We start from the raw sequence: 19229 nt of genomic DNA, 5'->3' as shown, positions 1-19229 counted from the left end.
TCAATTATTAAGATGGGGAACGCAACGGCATTATTAACGCAGCGCAATCGAATTTCGAGCGGAAACATTTCACCGCGGAATTAACCGGTATTCGTGTGTTTAGCGACAGACGGGCGATGTAAAGTTAAACGTACACACGTGAAATGGAAGTTAATTAGATCATCAGGATGTATAAACGAAAGCACGTTCGGAACCGTACCGAAGTTTCCTATATAGAGATTAGTAATTATAATTCGCAGATTAATTTTGAGTTGAGAGTAAAGTTTATGCGTGTTTGTCCTAAATAAATTTGACTGTATTATTTTTGCAAAAAGTAATTTAAAATTTCCATTAGCTTTCATTACTTTCCCCCATTGTTCCACGTGTTTTTTCTTTATACGATCTTCATCGAATTTTTGTAATTTTTACGAAAAATTATCTACATCTAGGGATGGAATATACAGGGTGTTCGGCCACCCTTGGAAAAAATATTAATGAGAGATTTTAGAGGCCAAATTAGACGAAAATTAAGGCTACTAATTTGTTGATTGAAAAGAATTTTTTTTCTCGAAAGTACGTAGGATTTCAGGGTATGTGTATTGACCAAAAATTATTGTAATTGACCCCTACAACCGAAAATAATTTTTCCAGAACGATTTGAAATTTTTTTTTTCGCCGAAAAATTTCAGCACCTACCCCCTATCGATTTTTCTCAAAAACTAGTTTTTGATTCTTAATAATTTTGTTTAACGCTCTACAGAAAAGTTGTCTAATACTTTTTTGTAGGTACACATGAGCACTACTCCAGAAAAAAATTTAATTGAAATATATTCACTATTGCTGGAGTTATGGCTGTTTGAATATTGGACCATTTTTATGAGGTTTTTCTCATTTTACGGGGTCAAGGAACAACTTTTCGAATATTCTTGGAATATCTACGTATTCTACACTAAAATATACGTAGATTGCTTTTTGAAACATTAAAATCCTCCAATCCATTCAGAAGTTATGATATTTTAAACATTTGCATGAAATTTCGAGGAAGCATTTCTGGCCAGAAATTATATTTAATTATCTATATCTATGTATCTAATTTTTAGACAAATTGAGAATTTAAATTTTCATTCTGAATAAAATTCATTCTCTCTCGTCCTTTTTTACATCAGGTAATTCGAGTTAACAATCAATATACAAAAATAGTAGTGGAAGTAATTTCAATTTATGTATCAATTGCATAATGCCTCTATTTTATTTATTTACACAAACTTTCATTTTCAAATTATTGAAAAATGACATAATGTGAATAAATAGTGGAAGGTTTCTCGAGCTGATTCTTTCTTCGATCTGACTATAAAACGGTATACATAAATAAATCCGTTGCTTTTGAATACACGAGAATGTCGTAAAGGATGAAGTTGGATGGATCGAAAAGGCAAATATGGTAATGCGATTGAAATTCACTAAACTGTGAATCGCGAATAAATTTGTTTTCTCTTCGGTAGGAAAGACGAAGGTATTAAATTTTATTGGAATTATGCTCTCCATTTATTCTTGAAGTGTCTACTTAATCTGGTCTCGACGATGTAGGATGATCAATAGGACTTGAAACAAGAATGTCATACATTTCCAATAGTCCATAAAAGTTTACTGGATGAGGGCAAACTTTCGGAAAAGAATTATTATTATTACTGTAACGAGTTAGTGTGCTCGGATTGTATAATAAACTTTATTTATTACAAACAAAAACGGAATATACAATCATACAAATCTGTTTCAAGTACCGAAAGTATTCACTATATGAAGTAAATTGAACTATTATGATACGAGTCCACTGGGAGTATGCATAATTCATTACTTTTACCAATGCAACATCTTTCCTAAATTTATTGTTCTCTAAAATCCGACATAGTGTTATATTCTTCTCGACACGCACACTTTGGTTCACATAAAATAACAGTATTACGATGTCTGTGTAATATTCCTTTTTAATCAAACATATGTTATTGATATAAAGAAAATCTCGTTGTATTTACATAAGTAAACCAAATCAATGCGTTTCATACGTATGTGAGTAAACGAACATTAAATAAAAGTCCAAACGCTAGTAACACTCGATTGGTGTACAGTAATTGACAAGTTCATTAAATATTTATGACGCTGTGGTGTCACCTCCCATGCCTGCCACCAGAGGGATCGCGCTCTCACAAGCGCTCGATCGACCCCTCGGTTACTATACAGGGTGTTCGGCCACCTCTGCGAAAAATTTTAATTGGGGATTCTAGATGCCAAAATAAGACGAAAATCAAGAATACCAATTTGTTGATGGAGGCTTCGTTAAAAAGTTATTATCAATTAAATTCAAAAATTTCAAATCGTTCTGGAAAAATTATTTTCGGTTGAGGGGATCAATTACAATCATTTTTGGTCATTACACATACTCCCGAATTCCTACGCATCTTCGAGAAAAAAATTCCTTACCGAAAATCTACTGTCTGATCATGAATGAATGATTCCCCTGAAATTTCATGTGTTTCAAATCGTTCTAAAAAAATTATTTTTATTTGCGTGGGTCAATTACAATTATTTTTGGTGAATAGACATACCCCCGAAATCCTGCGCATTTCCGAGAAAAAAATTCATATACGATTGTTTGAAACAAATTTGAAACGTTACGTTCATCTGTCCACTCACTTTTGTTCTTAACTGTAGATATAGAGATACGTTTCCCGTAAGAAGAAAAACATTTATTACGTACATAATTACATACTTAAAGGTAAACTGCATTAAACGAAAACCATTCACGTTCACGTATGCGAAGATGGCGGATCAAAAGGCACCGGTCCCCTCCAGAGGATCGTTGTCTTAACGCACGGTCCGTCGAGAGTAATTAACGCGCTCGTATGAATAGCCGAGTAAGCTGAATTACTTTTCCCCTTCAGTAGGGAATTTCCACGTCGTCCAAGCTGTTCCTTCGCGTATTCTCAGCCGTCTTATAGTGATGCCTCTCGCAGAACTCCTGAATTCTCTCACAAGCCTCCTCCAACATATCCAACGGTACAGTAATTACCAGCCTCATGTAGGACGGATAATCGAAACACTGCGTGAAATGGTAAATATAGGAAATAGGTACGTTCGATCGAAACGAACAATTTTGGCCGTACACTCCGCGACAGAAAGATAGCACACTACTTTTGCTAATTTTTGCAAATATAATTAACATCCAAGTCGGACAATTTCTCTTTATAAGGGAAAATAGGAATTAAAAAATTGCATCGAACAAAGTGGGAGATCATTAAGTGAAAAATGTATTTAAAAAAAACTTATATGAGCAGAAAGATAACACACTAATTTTGATAATTTTTGCAAACATAATTAACATCCAAGTCGGACAGTTCGTGTCTTTGTAAGGGAAAGTAGGAATTAAAAAATTGCATCGAACAAAATGGGGGATCGTTAAGTGAAAAATGTGTTTAAAAAGAAAACATACGGGCAGAAGGTGACGCAATAAAATATTGAAGCAACATATTTCTATAAATTTTCTAGAAGAAATGTACTGTCTTTTTGTCGTTGAGTGTATGCACGTAATAAACTGCGTACCTGGCCAGGTAGACAAAACACGGACTCCTCCATTAGTAGCCGTTGCACGAACTCGAGGTCGGAATTAAATTCCGGAAAACAGGGTAGATCTATGTAAACCTGGAAACCGATTGGATAATTTATAGCTGGTAAATTGCTATCGGCTTCCCTCAACGTTGCCGCGTTCAACGTGAACGTACAGTCGATTACTCTTGTACAGTCGATTACTCTCAGCCCCATAAAGACATGATATCTTATTTAAAACAAGAAACAACGCGACATCCTTTGTCTTCTACTAACAAAAGAACCACTCGACACGTTCCCCTCGGAATTTAGCTCTGGAATAATATAGCGGGACACTGCATTCGTCGCTCATTTTTCTCAGCGATTTATTTACAATTTTCATCGAGTACGCTTATGCCTCGATTGTCGAAATATTGTATAGTAAAACAAACGTTTATGTTATTCAGTACTTTAATTCATTCGACGGGCTAGGATATCATTGTGGTTTTGTATTTCAAAAAATTATTATTTTATTTCTTGTCAAGGCAATAATTCTATTTAAAATATTCGATAACTCAAAATATATCTTCCTACGAAAAATGGAAGTTTTCTTATTCATGATTCTGACATAAGAGGGTCGATATATCGTATTACGGTGTCTAAGATATAGATTTTAGATAACAAGTCTCGTGAACATTTATTGAATTTTTAAGAAAAGCCTGAATAGAAGACGATAATGTAGCTCGTTAAGATTATTAAAAGCTGAGAAGTTTGGATAAATAATCAATTGTACTCAATATATGGAATACATTTTTCCACTAGTGTATTAAAATGTAGCAAGCAATACAACTCGCCTAATTAATACGTTTTATCCTCGTCCCCTTTGGTTGACGGCCTGTTTCCAAAATAATTATTCAGGAAATCGTTCAAAAAGTTTGTACGAGGTCTAACAAAACGCGGAAATTATAAAACTTTTTCTATAGGGGCAATTATAAAACTATTTCTATTGGGGAAATACCTACTACATGTTTGCTATAGGTATTATTTTGAAAAACAACATTGTTACGGTACGTGTATATCCACAATTAAAAATAATTAGAAATTCTCTTACAATATAATACGAACTCGTGTAAAAAATTCCCATAACCTGTTTCATAACAGTCCCTATACCAGTCACTCTTAGTTTTTGTTCCCTTCGTGGTTACAGTTTCATGATTTTCCCATTTTGTTCGATTTCCTGAATACTTAAGAAACATACCGTGTGAGACAATGAAACATTCTGAAAAATAAAATTATTACGAAACATGTATATTTAAAATAAAAAATAATTAGAAATTCTCACATACACACAGAACAAACTACAATATGAACTCGTGTATTTCCCTACAACCTGCTTCGTAACAGTACCTATAACAATCACTGTTAGTTCTTGTTCCCTCTATAGTAACAGTTTAATGATTTCTCCATTTTGGTAAACCTTCTGAATAAAACATAATAATTAGGCCAATTATACTGACATGATATTTCGACTTTTAGGCGTATTTATTGCAATTTTTGAAGCATATTAAATCAAGTAGCATGTGTTATCCGACTCTTTAGAATCCTGATCTTGCAGCTGGAACTATATCAAGCTCCAGAAGCAAAAGAGACCCAGGAGAAAACTTCCTTGCGCCAACTAGAGTCTAGTAGGTCTCCCCTATCCATTCCTTTATAACTTGGATAACGATGAGAAGGCTAGTTATTCCGAGTCCAAAATCCCTTGATAGCAGTGCTACAGAAGGTAGAACATGTTCATGATCTTCGGATCAGAGAGGCTATAGAGTTTAAAGCCTGGGGACTTCTTGGCGTTGTGTCGTTGAACTGACAAATAGTAATTATTTAGAAGGCACACATCGAAAATGGCCATTTTTTAACATTGAATAATACAAAAAACAGCCTAAAAAGCAGCTTCTAAAATGATTTTTGAAACCTTGCCAGGTCACTGCTATAAAATGGACATTTTTAGTAATTTTTCTCCGCTTTTAAATCTGCTAGCCATTGTGTTCTTTGAAAAATATATTCTAGCTTTGTTGTTGCACAACTTTTTTAAAAAGCATTCTACGATTTAATTTATAATTCATTCCTTATCTTACGAAGTTAGTAAAAGAGAAACTATTAAAGTTGTGTAAATAATTACCATCATGTACATTGCTCCATCTGGCATTATTGGTCTTAGTCCGGGAACCTTTATTATACAATTGTACGCCAATTTTGAGTGGTTCTGAAAATGATGAGCGAAATCAATTATTACATTAACGTAACACATTTTCAGAAAATATCTAACACTTTTTTTAAAATTAATTTATAAAGTATTGAACTTCTTCTATTAAAAACAAATTTTAGTTCCTTTAGAAGTACATGGAACTGAGGTTTTCAAAAATTAATAGAGATAATAAATATACATTTATAGCATGGAAATGAAAGGTTTAAGAGGATCAAGATTTTTCGAGATCTTCGTCTCGTTTTCTTGGAAAATGTTCGGAACGTGGTAACTTGAATTATTAATTAATAATATACAGGGTGTTCGGCCATCCCTGGGAAAAATTTTAATGGGAGCTCCTAGAGGCCAAAATAAGACGAAAATGAAGTATACTAATTTGTTGATTGAGGCTTCGTTAAAAAGTTATACAAACATTTCTGGCTACATAGTATATTTTCAGTAAAGAATTTTTTTCTCGAAAGTACGTAGGATTTCGGGGGCATGTCTATTCACCAAAAATTATTGTAATTGACCCCCACAACCGAAAATAATTTTTTCAGAACGATTTGAAATTTTTTAATTTTGTTGAAAAATTTAGACACCTACCCCCTGTCGATTTTTCTTAAAAATTCAATCTTGATTTTTAGTAATTTTGTTTGACACCCTACAGAAAAGTTGTCTAATACTTTTTTGTAGGTACTCATGAACTCTACTTCAGAAAAAAATTTCATTAAAATATATTCACTATTGTAGAAGTTATGGTCGTTTGAAAATTTGACCATTTTTATGGGGTTTTCCTCATTTTACGGAGTCAAGGAACAACTTTTCGAATATTTTTGGAATTTCCACATATTCTCCATCAAAATACGCGTAAATTGCTTTTTGAAACATTAAAATTGTCCAATCCGTTCAGAAGTTATGATTTTTCAAAGATTCGCATGAAATTTCAGGCTAACATTTCTAGCCTCACATTAGATTTACGGTAATGAATTTTTTTCTTGAAAGTGGATAGGATTTCGAGGGTATGTCTAATGATCAAAAATGCTTGTAATTGGCCCCCATAACCGAAAGTAATTTTTCCAGAATGATTTGAAATTTTTTAATTTAATTTTTTAATACCTTTTTAACGAAGCCTCAGTCAACAAATTGATATTCTCGATTTTCGTCTTATTTTGGCCTCTAAAATCTCCCATTAAAATTTTTCCCAGGTGTGATCAAACACCCTGTATATAAAGTATGCGATGCACATTCTATGCTCGAATTGCTCAAAGTCGTCCAAGAGACAGAATCGAGTTTCGAACTATAAATCAGTAATAAGTGACACTCACGTGTAACGTGCACATAACGTCGTCGTAAAATTTTTGAGGCGTGTTCCTGAGGATCGCAGGCAGCGCACCCTGTATAAGCGTGTTGCTGCCGATAATTCTCTGGCTGAGGCGGTGAAGACCTTTCCGTATCTGCGAGTGGAGGGAACAAATAAAGATGAAAGTATATTTCAAACGTGTATTCATCGCGCTTCGTGTCCCGGGGAGGGTAAACACAAATCGAAGTTTCCTCAAAGCAAGCTTTGGGATAAGCTTCGGGACACCCGTTCCACGATTCATCGTTTCCTCTTTTTCCTCTTTTCTTAGAAATAAACCTCAAACGGAATTAAGAACGCGATAGACGGTGCCAGGAGACGAACTTTAATGGCGGAATAAAGTTTAATCAACGAAATTTAATCCAATCGCGGCGCTCGCGGAACACCGGTCGTCCTCGTTACAGAAACAATACGAGCGGAAAAGCAATTATTTTCAAGCTGTTACGTATATGTAACTTGCCGTTTCGTTACGTACCTCCTTCTCCAGAACGTTTTGACGATCGTGGATGATTATCCAGCCCATACGCCATCCGGGGACTAAAAATCTAAAATATCGACAGAGATCATTAGTTACAAGAAGGTAATTGTGGTAAACACTTATAAGGGTAGGACACGAACAGCTCGACCTCGATTTTAATGTGCTTTTGCAATATGATACTAGAGAGAACCCTTTTGACGTATACGAAATAATAGATGTAGATATTCGATAGTTTTTAAAATATAAATAATTTAAGTTGCATACCTTAATACAGATGTATATGCATAGCGATATATTTATTCATTTTGCAAAGAGAAAGACATTCTATAGGCTGTAAGGGGTGATAAAATAACATAGAAAGAGTAGAAATTCTCCATAATATTAATTCTACAGCTCCCCTATAATTACGTGTAAACAAAACGTGGTCGTGAACCAAGCTATGTAAAACCACTACAAAACTATTTGGGCGAACAAATATATTCACACAATCGCGACATGCAAACGTGTCATAGTTGATTTTTGTATACCGCTTTGTTAGGCCACTACATGACAGAATAGGAACTTCGGTCGACAGTGATGCCAACGAGTGGAAAGTTCGTCCTGGAAATACCTGGCAACAAACAACGAAAGAATAGTAATTGTGTGCACCGTTTTTCTTCGTGTTAACGAGGGACACAAACTGTTCGACTTTGATTTCGATACGCTTTTCTAGAATTATAGTAGAGTGATTCCTTTTGGCGTATACAGGGTGTTCGACCACTCCAGGGAGAAATTTTAATGGGAGATTCTACAAGCCAAAATAAGACGAAAATCAAGAATATCAATTGCTTGACTGATGCTTCGTTAAAAAGTTATTAAAAAATTTCAAATCATTTTGAAAAAATTATTTTTGGTTGCGGGGGTCAATTACCATCATTTTTGGTGAATACACATACCCCTGAAATCCTACCCACTTTCGAGAAAAAAATTCGAGTAAGTACTGAAATTTTTAGACGAAATTAACAAATTTCAAATCATACCAAAAAAATTATATTTAGTTACAGGGGTCAATTACAAGCATTTTTGGTCATTAGACATACCCTCGAAATCCTATGCACTTGCGAGAAAAAAATTCATTACCGAAAATCTAATGTGACGGCAGAAATGGTTCTCCAAAATTTCATGTGAATCTTTAAAATGTCATAACTTCTGAATGGATTGGACGATTTTAATGTTTCAAAAAGCAATCTACGCATATTTTGATGGAGAATATGTGGAAATTCCAAAAATATTCGAAAAGTTGTTCCTTGACTCCGTAAAATGAGGAAAACCCCATAAAAATGATCAAATTTTCAAACAGCCATAACTCCCACAATTGTGAATATATTTCAATGAAATTTTTTTCAGAAGTAGAGCTTATGGGCACCTACAAAAAAGTATTAGACAACTTTTCTGTAGGGCGTCAAACAAAATTACTAAAAATGAAAAAGGAATTTTTAAGAAAAATCGACAGGGGGTAGGTGCTGAAATTTTTCGGCGAAAAACAAAATTTCAAATCGTTCTGGAAAAATTATTTTCGGTTGTAGGGGTCAATTACAATAATTTTTGGTCAATACACATACCCTGAAATCCTACGTACTTTCGAGAAAAAAATTCTTTACTGAAATTATACTGTGTGGCCGGAAATGTTTGTATAACTTTTTAACGAAGCCTCGATTAACAAATTAGTATTCTTGATTTTCGTCTTATTTTGGCCTCTAGAATCTCCCATTATAATTTTTCCTAGGGATGGTTGAACACCCTGTATAAAATATTAGATGTAGATACTCAATACTTTGTGAAATATAAATAATTAAAGTGAGACTATTATAAGTTAGCTTTGCATGTGTATTTTTGTATTGGATTGGATTATAATAATGATTTAATAGAGATAAAATAAAATGATTTAGCAGAGATTTAATAGAGAAATATTTCATAATGTTAATGACATAGGTCTGCAACACTTGTGACGAGAATCTTTTTTCCTTTTGAGGTATAATTTACAATTAAAAATTTGCAATAAGATATCTGTGTAATTATGTTCTACATGTTTCTTTAAACCAATCAAGATTAACAATAATTCTCTGAATAGTAGTATAGGTTTATTTATATTATAATTACGAATGTGTATAAAATAAATTTAAAAAATTATTGTATCAAGCTCTGAATTAGCTGAGTATTTCATATTTTATAGTAATGATTCAATGATAATAGTTCCATGTTTTGAGAAAAATAATAATACAGTATTCAGTAATCGAATCGTCATATCTTTCTTCTAATTTCGAACGATTTACTTAATATGAATAATAATAATCAATCTTGGTACGAGTGCTATCACTATAAATAATTATAATCGGATATACAATACTTGTACATACTTTAGTTTTAATAGTAAAATATTTGTGATTTAAATGTTAATTTGTTTTGTAAAAAAACATCAAAGAAAAATCAGTCCCGTATTAATAAAAATGCAGGATCGTTTTCACCGTGAACAGTTAGTGAGAATTATTTTTGGAAAATTCTTATCACTTCAGATAATTCAAAATAATGTTTAGCGCGTTTAAATGAATATTCCGGTTTCGGAAGATCGATATTTGCTGAAATAAATTTCAGAATAAAGTGCATCGTGATATTTATGGAGATTTAAAAGTGGAAGAAGAAGCACGGGAGGAGAGGAAAGTAACGAGATTAATAATCTCGAACGGAACAAGAATTTCATAAATTCTCGCGAGCCTGTCCGGCGAACTTATTTCCTTGCAGCCTATCGTATTTTATTTTCCGCTGGGAAACGAAACAATTTGGCAGATCGTATACAGTGTGAGCTAAATGTTAAGCACGTACCATATGCTCGTAAATTTCATCGGCTATAATGGGTACGAAGTAACGAGCGGCCACGTTGAGAATGTCAAGCGTATGGTCCCGACTGAACACGGATCCACACGGATTCGAAGGATTGTTTATAACGATGGCCGCCGTCGATTCGTCGATCTGCGATTCCAAGTCGTCCAGGTCGACGATCCAACCGCGCTCGGGCTAAAAACGGATAACAAAGTTTGGCGAGGCTCAGTGTGAAACGTACAGCAGCGGATAAAAGTTCAAGACGGTCCGTAAATTCGATTACATTTTGTAAGCATATTATCTCTCTTCCGTGTCTCCTTTTGGTATAACTGTGCGTTCCGCCTTCGTTGGATGATTTAAACAAAAATTAAAAACATACACACAATGACCAAAAAATAGCATCGTACAGTTTCTGAAAAATATTAAATTTTCCAAGTGCGATTAGAAGTGGTTCGAATTCGATAACTTTCACGTTCGATTGAAATTTTAATATTAATATACCGATATTTTCATTATAGTTTTGTTCGATCGAAATAAACGTTACGCAACTGCTTAATTTCTGTCGAACATTTCAAGTTTAAATATTATTAATTTATTCCGTTTTTTGTGATTTGTATGCAGACGTAGTAAAGTGTTACATTGACATTTTGCACAGTGGTTCTTAATAATATTTAAAAAGTAATTAAAAAGCATTGAATTAATCCTAACCGATTATGCAACATCTTGTTCATTTTATACTGTCAAAGAAAGTGCAGAGTGTAATATTTTTTTATTCAAAGATTTCAACGATAATTTTTCCGGAATAAGTGATGTTTACATTTAACAGATTGCAACGTGTCTAAGACGTAGTATACCGAACGTACGAAGACGTCCGAAAACGAACGACGATAACCGAACGTGTAAACAAACATTAGATCGAAGGACAAAAGGAAAGCGTGAACACGTGTGAGAATCGGGTGCATTTTTTGGTTAATAAAAGTGTTAATATACTTTCGTTGCGTTAATTTGTGCGTGCGTAATTAGTACCCATCTGGTTCCTCAAGTTACATGTGTAATACCGCCATTAATTTGAAAAACAATTTTTATGGTTATGTCAAAAAGTGTGACTACATATTACTGCTTCCAGTAGTTTCGTCAAAACCGCTATAAATAGTTTTAAAGCATCCTGTGCGCAGTAACTGGATCAATACCTGTGTGTGTGTTCATAGAAATCGCAGAAAATGGTATAAATCATGCAACACAATAAGCGTCGAGTACACAAACTTCTGACATGCTGTTGAATCTTTAACAATGGCAAACTTGGAAAATAAATTACCTTGTGTTACGTGAAATTGCTATTAGATCAATTGATTTTGATGTTGAGTACATTGATTCGAAATTGTACATAGATTTATCGATCTTTTTCTAGAGTTTATTTTCGATTGTGAAAAATATACTTAAAGAATGAATGGTGAATTTATAACTTAGCAATCACATACATGTTAATGTGTTCGTTTCATGTCAGTTTTACTTTGTTGGTATTACTACTATATGTATACGACCATCAAAATACAAAAACTTAAAATGGGTCAAATTATTCAAATAAAAGAATATTTTACCAGTTTCTTTCGATTTTAATATTGAATGAACTGAATCTGAACCTAACATTTGATAGATTTCCATAAATCAATTGATTTAGACCAATACAACGTAGAATTTTTCTTTACATGTTTGAATGCATCAAAATTTCGATTTTAGAATTTAATATGAACACGTAGTTTTAACGTCACACAAACTTTGATGTTAATTCGTTTCGAGTCGAGCTTCCAACTATATTTAACAATATTCGCTAAACAAAGTTGAACAGATTGTTCAAATTAAAGTACCATTCAAAAATGAATCCCAGTTTTCGTGACGTATTAAAAAATTAAAGGTAACCTTGACATTTGACGAGGACACAATAAGCACTGAGCAGATCATGTGTTCGAAATTAATTTTTCAACGTATACGCGACGAGAACAGAGTCTATGTACGATACAACGCTTGTGCATCTACTTATACGAAGTATCCACATGTGCCTGCATATAGATAATCAGTGTCAACTTGCACGTTATAACCCACTCTCTCGTAGACAAGGAAAGCTACAGTACTGCGGTTTTAATTACTCCCCCGAGGTAAAATAGTCCGCAGTCTCGAGGAGAAGAGAGACATTAAAACTCCGAACAGCGAGCAAAGAAGGAGCAGAAACTAAAAGGGACCCTATTTTTACTTCGGATTAACATTCGGCTGGTTTTGAAACTAAACGTTTGCTTTGTCAAAAGAATCGTAAAAACGACGGGCAAACATTGTTCAAGGTTGTTGGTTCTTGGTAACGAATTAAAAATATATTTACCCGTGCTGGAAAGTATCAATCCGTGGGTACTTCGAGTTTGTTACAACATTTTTATTTACCGTAGATGTTTTTATCTTGTAAAAACTTCCTAAAAACGAAAATATAAACAGGACTTATTTAATGTTAATCGATTCCTGGACACACTGACGCCCTCCATTTTGTAAATAGAGTTATTTAGTGGTTGAATGCATAGTTAGAAGGAAATAAAATTAATTTACAAGGTTCTTAAATGAAAATATATTTACTAATTATTATTTCATTATATGTTTAAAGAAAAAAATTATTTACTAAATTATGAGTATATGTATAGATGCTAGTGAACAAAAAATTTTCCAAAATTTTTTGATCTATGATAAAAGTTTATAATTTTGTTCTTTTATTTAAAAAACAGCCAGAATTTTTTGATACAGCTAGTATTAGTTTACTTAAAATATGAGGTGTAAAATATGAAACGTGTACAAAGATCTAGAAAATTGATTCTAGCTACAGACGAATATACTTGTTACCGGAAGAAAAAATTACACGAGTTACGTGAGAAATTATACCGAAAGATGGAAATTTATTTCTGAATAAGGAGCGTGGTATCGGTGTATGGCGAAGGCGAGACAACGGAAATCTTGGTAGATATTTCTTGCTGTATATCTTTATACTTACACGTAAATTGTAGGGCTTTACGGTGATCCCGAGACCCTCTGCTAGTGTTCGATAGATCGAAAAACCAGGTCGCGGTATCAGGATATTCTGACCCTCCCGTGCCAGAGCTGTTATGCAGAGATCGAGTGCACAGGAACATCCGCTGCAGAGGATTACATCCTGACAAAAATAATGCAACGAACAATTCTATAGATAAGTGTCACGAGAATAATTTTATTCGCGTATTTATTCGCCAACTGTTAATGATAACTGTCGCTATACTATTATAAAATTTCTCGTTTGAATTTTTCAACGGAATTTTTTTCTTTTAATGGTTTCCGTTCGAAATGTTAATTGTGCTGATGTCACATCCATTTCGACTGTATTATACTACAAAATATAAATTTTATATAGCTTTTGAATGAGTAAAATAATAAATAAATAATAGTCTCTAACGTTTCCTTTTTATGGGAGAAAAGGAAATCAAAAATTCTGAAAAATGCTCTTAATTATCAAGATGGTGGAGCAAAGTGGTAAAAGAGTAAAGTGCAAAGGGTTAGTCTTCTTTTTGGATACAAAGTTTGTTATATTGATCATTCCAAACTCCTTTGAAAAACATTACAATTATATATTTCTTCTTTCTGTCACATAAATAGTGAAATATATTTTCAGTTTATCAACATGCACTTTAATGTGACTTACATTATTTTTATGTTATGGAGAAGAAATGATCAAACTTAGAAAATAATTTTAAGTTACAATTTGGAAAGGTGTCTTTAGAACCTTTGATAAAAATAGTGTTAATATTGAGTTTACATTTTTTCACAACCTGAAATGTAATTTTAATCCGTTATAGAAAATTACGAAAACTTTTTGCAAACTCAATTTTAATATGCCTCGTTTGTCGAAGTATTTAAAATATTTGATATCATATTGTGGAAGAGATTGAAAAATAAATTGAAAATTTATTTATATAATTGTATAAGAGGTTACGAGGGAATTTTCATTTTGAGTAGCAGAGATTTTGTATTCGTAATTTCTAAATAAAGAGATTTATTATTTACGTTAGAATTAATAATGCAACAATGATTATCGAATCAACGTTTTTTTATTTAACTCTCATACGGGTAGTAACAGTTTGCATTAATAGGGAATTAAAGATTTCACTTATATCGAAGAAAATATGATTTATTAGAATAATTGGAAAAATCGTAAAATGGAAATAAAACCAATTTTTAGACAAAAACCACCAATTCGTGATAACTATATCTTTTTCCTTAAATTGCATCGACTGATAACTAATTTTTGTTTCAGCAATTTATTTTCCACTACAAACTGATTAACTTTTGTTTGAAATACTTTTTGAGGACCTTTCTGGAAATGAAATTTCTCACTGTTTTAATAATTTCACGGGTAATATCCAGTAACGCGAGTAAATAATTTTGTAAAATTATGCTACTATAATTGGATTTCATAAGTAATTAATACATTTGTTTCACTCGCGAATTCAAATGAGCGTATTTAAATGGAATTGTGTGTACAACGCGAGTTTCGATAATACAGCTTTCATTAAATCAATAACAGTATGGAAATGCTTCCATCATGTATTTTCTTTTTGATATTTTTTCACGAAACTGTTATTTCGAAACCACGAGTTTCGAATAAAAAACAAACATAACATTTTGATCCTTCATTAACTTCCGAATTCACTCAACTTTGAAAGAAACTGAAATTCGTTCACATAAAATTTTACGTCGACGTTAATTATGAAAAAAAATTTTTTTAAATTATTCTAATAGCTGAATTTTTGTATACAATATACATTTCGAATCAGGGCTTTATTATAATTCGTCCACATACTAAAATTAGAATACATTGGGTCGATATCTCATTGTCATCGATTCTATCGAACAAAAATATTTTTGATTTTAATTTCTAACAACTTGTTATATATAGTTTTTCTGTAAAAACAATAGTATTGCATCAAAACATTCCGAGAAGAATTTTGTAATTTTGTAAATGTTAATTTGAATTAAATTTTATATGAAATAATACAATCAATTTTTCTTTAATAAAAAAAGAATTAAATGAAATGCTATGCAATGCATAAACATCGTTAATGAATTAAACTACAAATGTTTTAATTAATGTTCATATTCGAGCTCATTTAAAATTTAAACTATAATTGTGCATTAATTAATATTTGTATATTTAAGAGAATATATTGAACTAATTATTTCCTTCAATTATAAGTATTAAACCAGTGAATATCTGTGTATATCAAATTTGTAATATTTGACAGACAAATATTTTATCCCTGAATTTTTCATCGAATGACTCGAATACAGAGATTTATACTGTATTAAGTTTTCAATAGGATGTTTACATAATTAACTTGTTGACGTTTCGACAAATGCCTCCAAATATTGTTTTATAATAAGTTTCATAGTGCTGAATACCGAATATTTCTCTTACAATTTTTTATTTAACAATTTCAATACACTTTATAGAGTCGTTAATAAGATTTTATCGTAGCCTAGAATAAAAATGTACAAATATTGCATTTCACGAAACAAAATAATCTTCATATATATATTTTATTATTCACGAGTGCTTTCGTAGCGACCGATAATAAAATTAATTTTAAAATATATTAGCGCGATAGAAGCTGAGCTATTAGCACGGCTCGCCGAAATAAATGACAGACTCTCAAGGGGCATATTAAAGTTTGAAATGTCGTTAACAGTTACTACTTATCGAAACCAACATTTTCCGCCACTCGTAAATTACAGAAATTGCAACTAACATAATTAGCAGCGCGAAGAGTTATTTCCAACTCGTTTAAAATTTCAACTGTAATTGTGCATTAATTAAATGGTCAACCTGGAATCGTTTATATTTTTAATTCGTTCGAAAGTCGCGATAATCAGTGTTCCTCGGTTTTTTTTTTTTTTTACAAATTACAGAGTTGCAACTCTGGCTCAACCAATTTCTACAAAAAAAAAAATACATAACGTGTTATTAAAATGTGGCAAATAATAGTTAGTCTGTAAATTTCTAGATCAAAACTCACTTCTGGTTCCACTTTCACGAACTCGTTGGAGCTGTATTCTGCCACTGCTGCCTTTGCACTTTGATAACCTGAAATTAAAATAATAGAAATCGATTTAGAAAGATTAATCGTTGAGTTTTTAATTTTGTCGATTTTTATTTTATTTTTTATTAATATTCGTTTGATGCTTCTTGACGATGGTGTTACGATTACTTTCTAGTGGAAGAGTGTATGGTATTATAATTTTCTCATTATTAAAAAGTGTATAATTAAATTTACAAAAATACTTTACTCTCTTGTAAGAATATGGAAATATGTATTTCTTAAGTTAAATAAAAAAATCTTTAACATGACAGATACATTCTTTGCTTTAGTAATTCTCTATCACCAATATTATATGGTTCGTGTTAAAATTTTCGTTTATAGAAATGCAAGGAGAACAATTTATTCAATTTTTAATATATTGGTACCTGTGCTGGGCGCGTATCCGTTGTACATTTGCGAAGCAACGCTTTGTTGAACAGCATCGATCACTTCAGTCGGTGGTTTTAAATTACCAAACGTAGTGGGATCACCTTAAAATAAAAAATCTATTAACATTTAGACGGACGTTTAATCGAATGTTTAAATATTACACAAAATCAAAAGGGGAAAAATTTTTTAAATTTCATTTTAGCCAAAATCCTGTGCTTGCCTGAGTCATTATGTGTTATTAATAACAGCGTTAAAATAATTATTTTTTACAGAAAATTTATAATTTAGAATGTTTAGCTACTTAAGCTTTTTTAAAATTTATTCAAAATGGCCACGGAAGGCTCCGGGCGGCCGAAATATCTCGAGCCGTGGTTCCAGTGCTAAACGAGACATTAAAAGTAACTGACTTCAAACTAATTATACGCGAACAGGCCGCGTTAAGCGTGGAACACGAAAGTATCTGGTCTCGCGAAATTCCTTGCCAATCTCAGAAACTTGTAAAGGGAAACTTTCGCTTCGCCTGTTTCGTGCAGCTTTTCTAATATTTCACGAAATGAAATTTTGAGGCTCCTTCCAAAGTAAAAAATGATCCAGGAACATTTTTAAATTCTTCTCATTTTATGGAGACAGTGAAAAAAATATTTAATAAGATACAGATATTTATTATTATTATTTTTTTTCATACATTATTAGTTACTAGTCAGTAAAACATTCTATTTATTTGTGTAATTTGACTCAACTAGAACACAATTATTAAAGATTCTAAAATCAGACAAATGTATTGACACAACAAGAAAAGAAGGCAAGTCTCACCCAAGAAACTCTACACTCTTTAAACATTTTTTTTTTGTTTATATAATTTGACCAGAATAAAACACAATTACCAAAGATTTTAGAATCAAAAAACACATATTGATACAACAAGAAAAGAAGGCAAATCTCTCCTCTCAAGAAACTCTATATGTTTTAAAAGAGTTCATCCATTTAAGTAGTTTGACCAGAATAAAACACAATTATTAAAGATTTTAAAACCAGACAAGTGTATTGACACAACAAGAAAAGAAGGCAAGTCTCACTCAAGAAACTCTTCATTCTTTAAACATTTTTTTTTGTTTATATAGTTTGACCAGAATAAAACACAATTACCAAACATGTTAGAACCAAAAAAAATCAGACATTGACCTAACATAAAAAAAAGCAAATCTCACCGATGGACAACGAGATCATAGATTTTGTAGAGTTGGGCTCGACGACGAGATTTTCCACGATGGATCGTATGGGGTTGTGCGTCTTCGTCGCGATATCCGACGCCTGGACGTTCCATCGTTCACGAAAACTCGGCGTCGACATCCCCGAGCTGAAGAACCCCAAAACTCTTGTTGAAAATTCCCCACCCTGAAAGTCTTTCTCACATGAAAGCACGTCGTCTCTTCGGAGAGGAACCACCGATCCTCAAACTGGATCTCCGCTAAGTCCAACGTTGCCGTGAAATTAACGTTGTTTCTTTATCGAAGAAAGATCGATGGATCAGCGAAAGATAGTGTTGGTCCAGGTGGTGCTCCATTACTGAGACTAGATCGATTCAGGTTCACAAATAATCGAAATGTTCCACCGAACGCTGGGGGACGAATGAACCGGTCCGATTGGTCGGTTGGGCTCCACACCTTCTTTCATAATTAATTCGAACGGATTCCCTACTTACGTAGATAAACAACCTCGAGAAACTTCCTCTGTCGCCGTTTCGATATCGCAATTAAATAAACAGTCCAGGTATGCGACGTCGACCTACGGAGAAGTATACTTCGTTCAAGGTCGTGAATTTCGATTTTCGGTCGAGGATCTTCAACAGTGTCGAACTGGAAATTCGACTGCGTTCGAAGTAAGAAATGGAAGGGGAAAAGAATGGCAAAAACGGAAGTTAGGTATGCAGAGGAGTGAGAAAACTGTTATATTGTGTAGAAAAATATTTCGATTAACAGATTTAAGGTAATCGACTGTTTGACTTTTATTTTTAAAACTATTGTTTATTGTTTATCATGGTTACAGAATCAAATACTTCGAAATAATAATAATCTAACTGTTCGACCGAACGAACGCCATGAAAACAACGTCTTAAATAAACTGTTAGTGTTTATGTTTGGTTATTTGGGATTAAATAACGTAGTGGATGAATTTTTATATGTTGAGCTTATTCATTATTTATATTCG

The 19229-nt window shown here is 32.7% G+C and overlaps 1 protein-coding gene across 1 annotated transcript; it reads right to left on the bottom strand.

The window, feature by feature from the left end:
* Window positions 1–1946: 1946 nt before the first annotated feature.
* Window positions 1947–18654, bottom strand: Tat (Tyrosine aminotransferase). The gene is made up of 11 exons (XM_076772149.1): window positions 18230–18654; window positions 17018–17122; window positions 16569–16636; window positions 13517–13675; window positions 10495–10686; window positions 8163–8245; window positions 7633–7702; window positions 7126–7254; window positions 5735–5818; window positions 3577–3675; window positions 1947–3076 (listed from the first exon to the last, which is right to left on the bottom strand). The coding sequence occupies exons 1-11, from the start codon at window positions 18369–18371 to the stop codon at window positions 2915–2917; spliced, it is 1293 nt and encodes a 430-aa protein (XP_076628264.1). The 5' UTR covers window positions 18372–18654; the 3' UTR covers window positions 1947–2914.
* Between the last annotated feature and the right edge of the window lie 575 nt (window positions 18655–19229).

This window comes from Colletes latitarsis, chromosome 1 (assembly GCF_051014445.1).
Source record: "Colletes latitarsis isolate SP2378_abdomen chromosome 1, iyColLati1, whole genome shotgun sequence".
Lineage (NCBI taxonomy): Eukaryota > Metazoa > Arthropoda > Insecta > Hymenoptera > Colletidae > Colletes > Colletes latitarsis.
The sequence above is the reverse complement of the archived record's forward strand: the minus strand, read 5'-3'. Positions and strand labels throughout refer to the sequence as shown.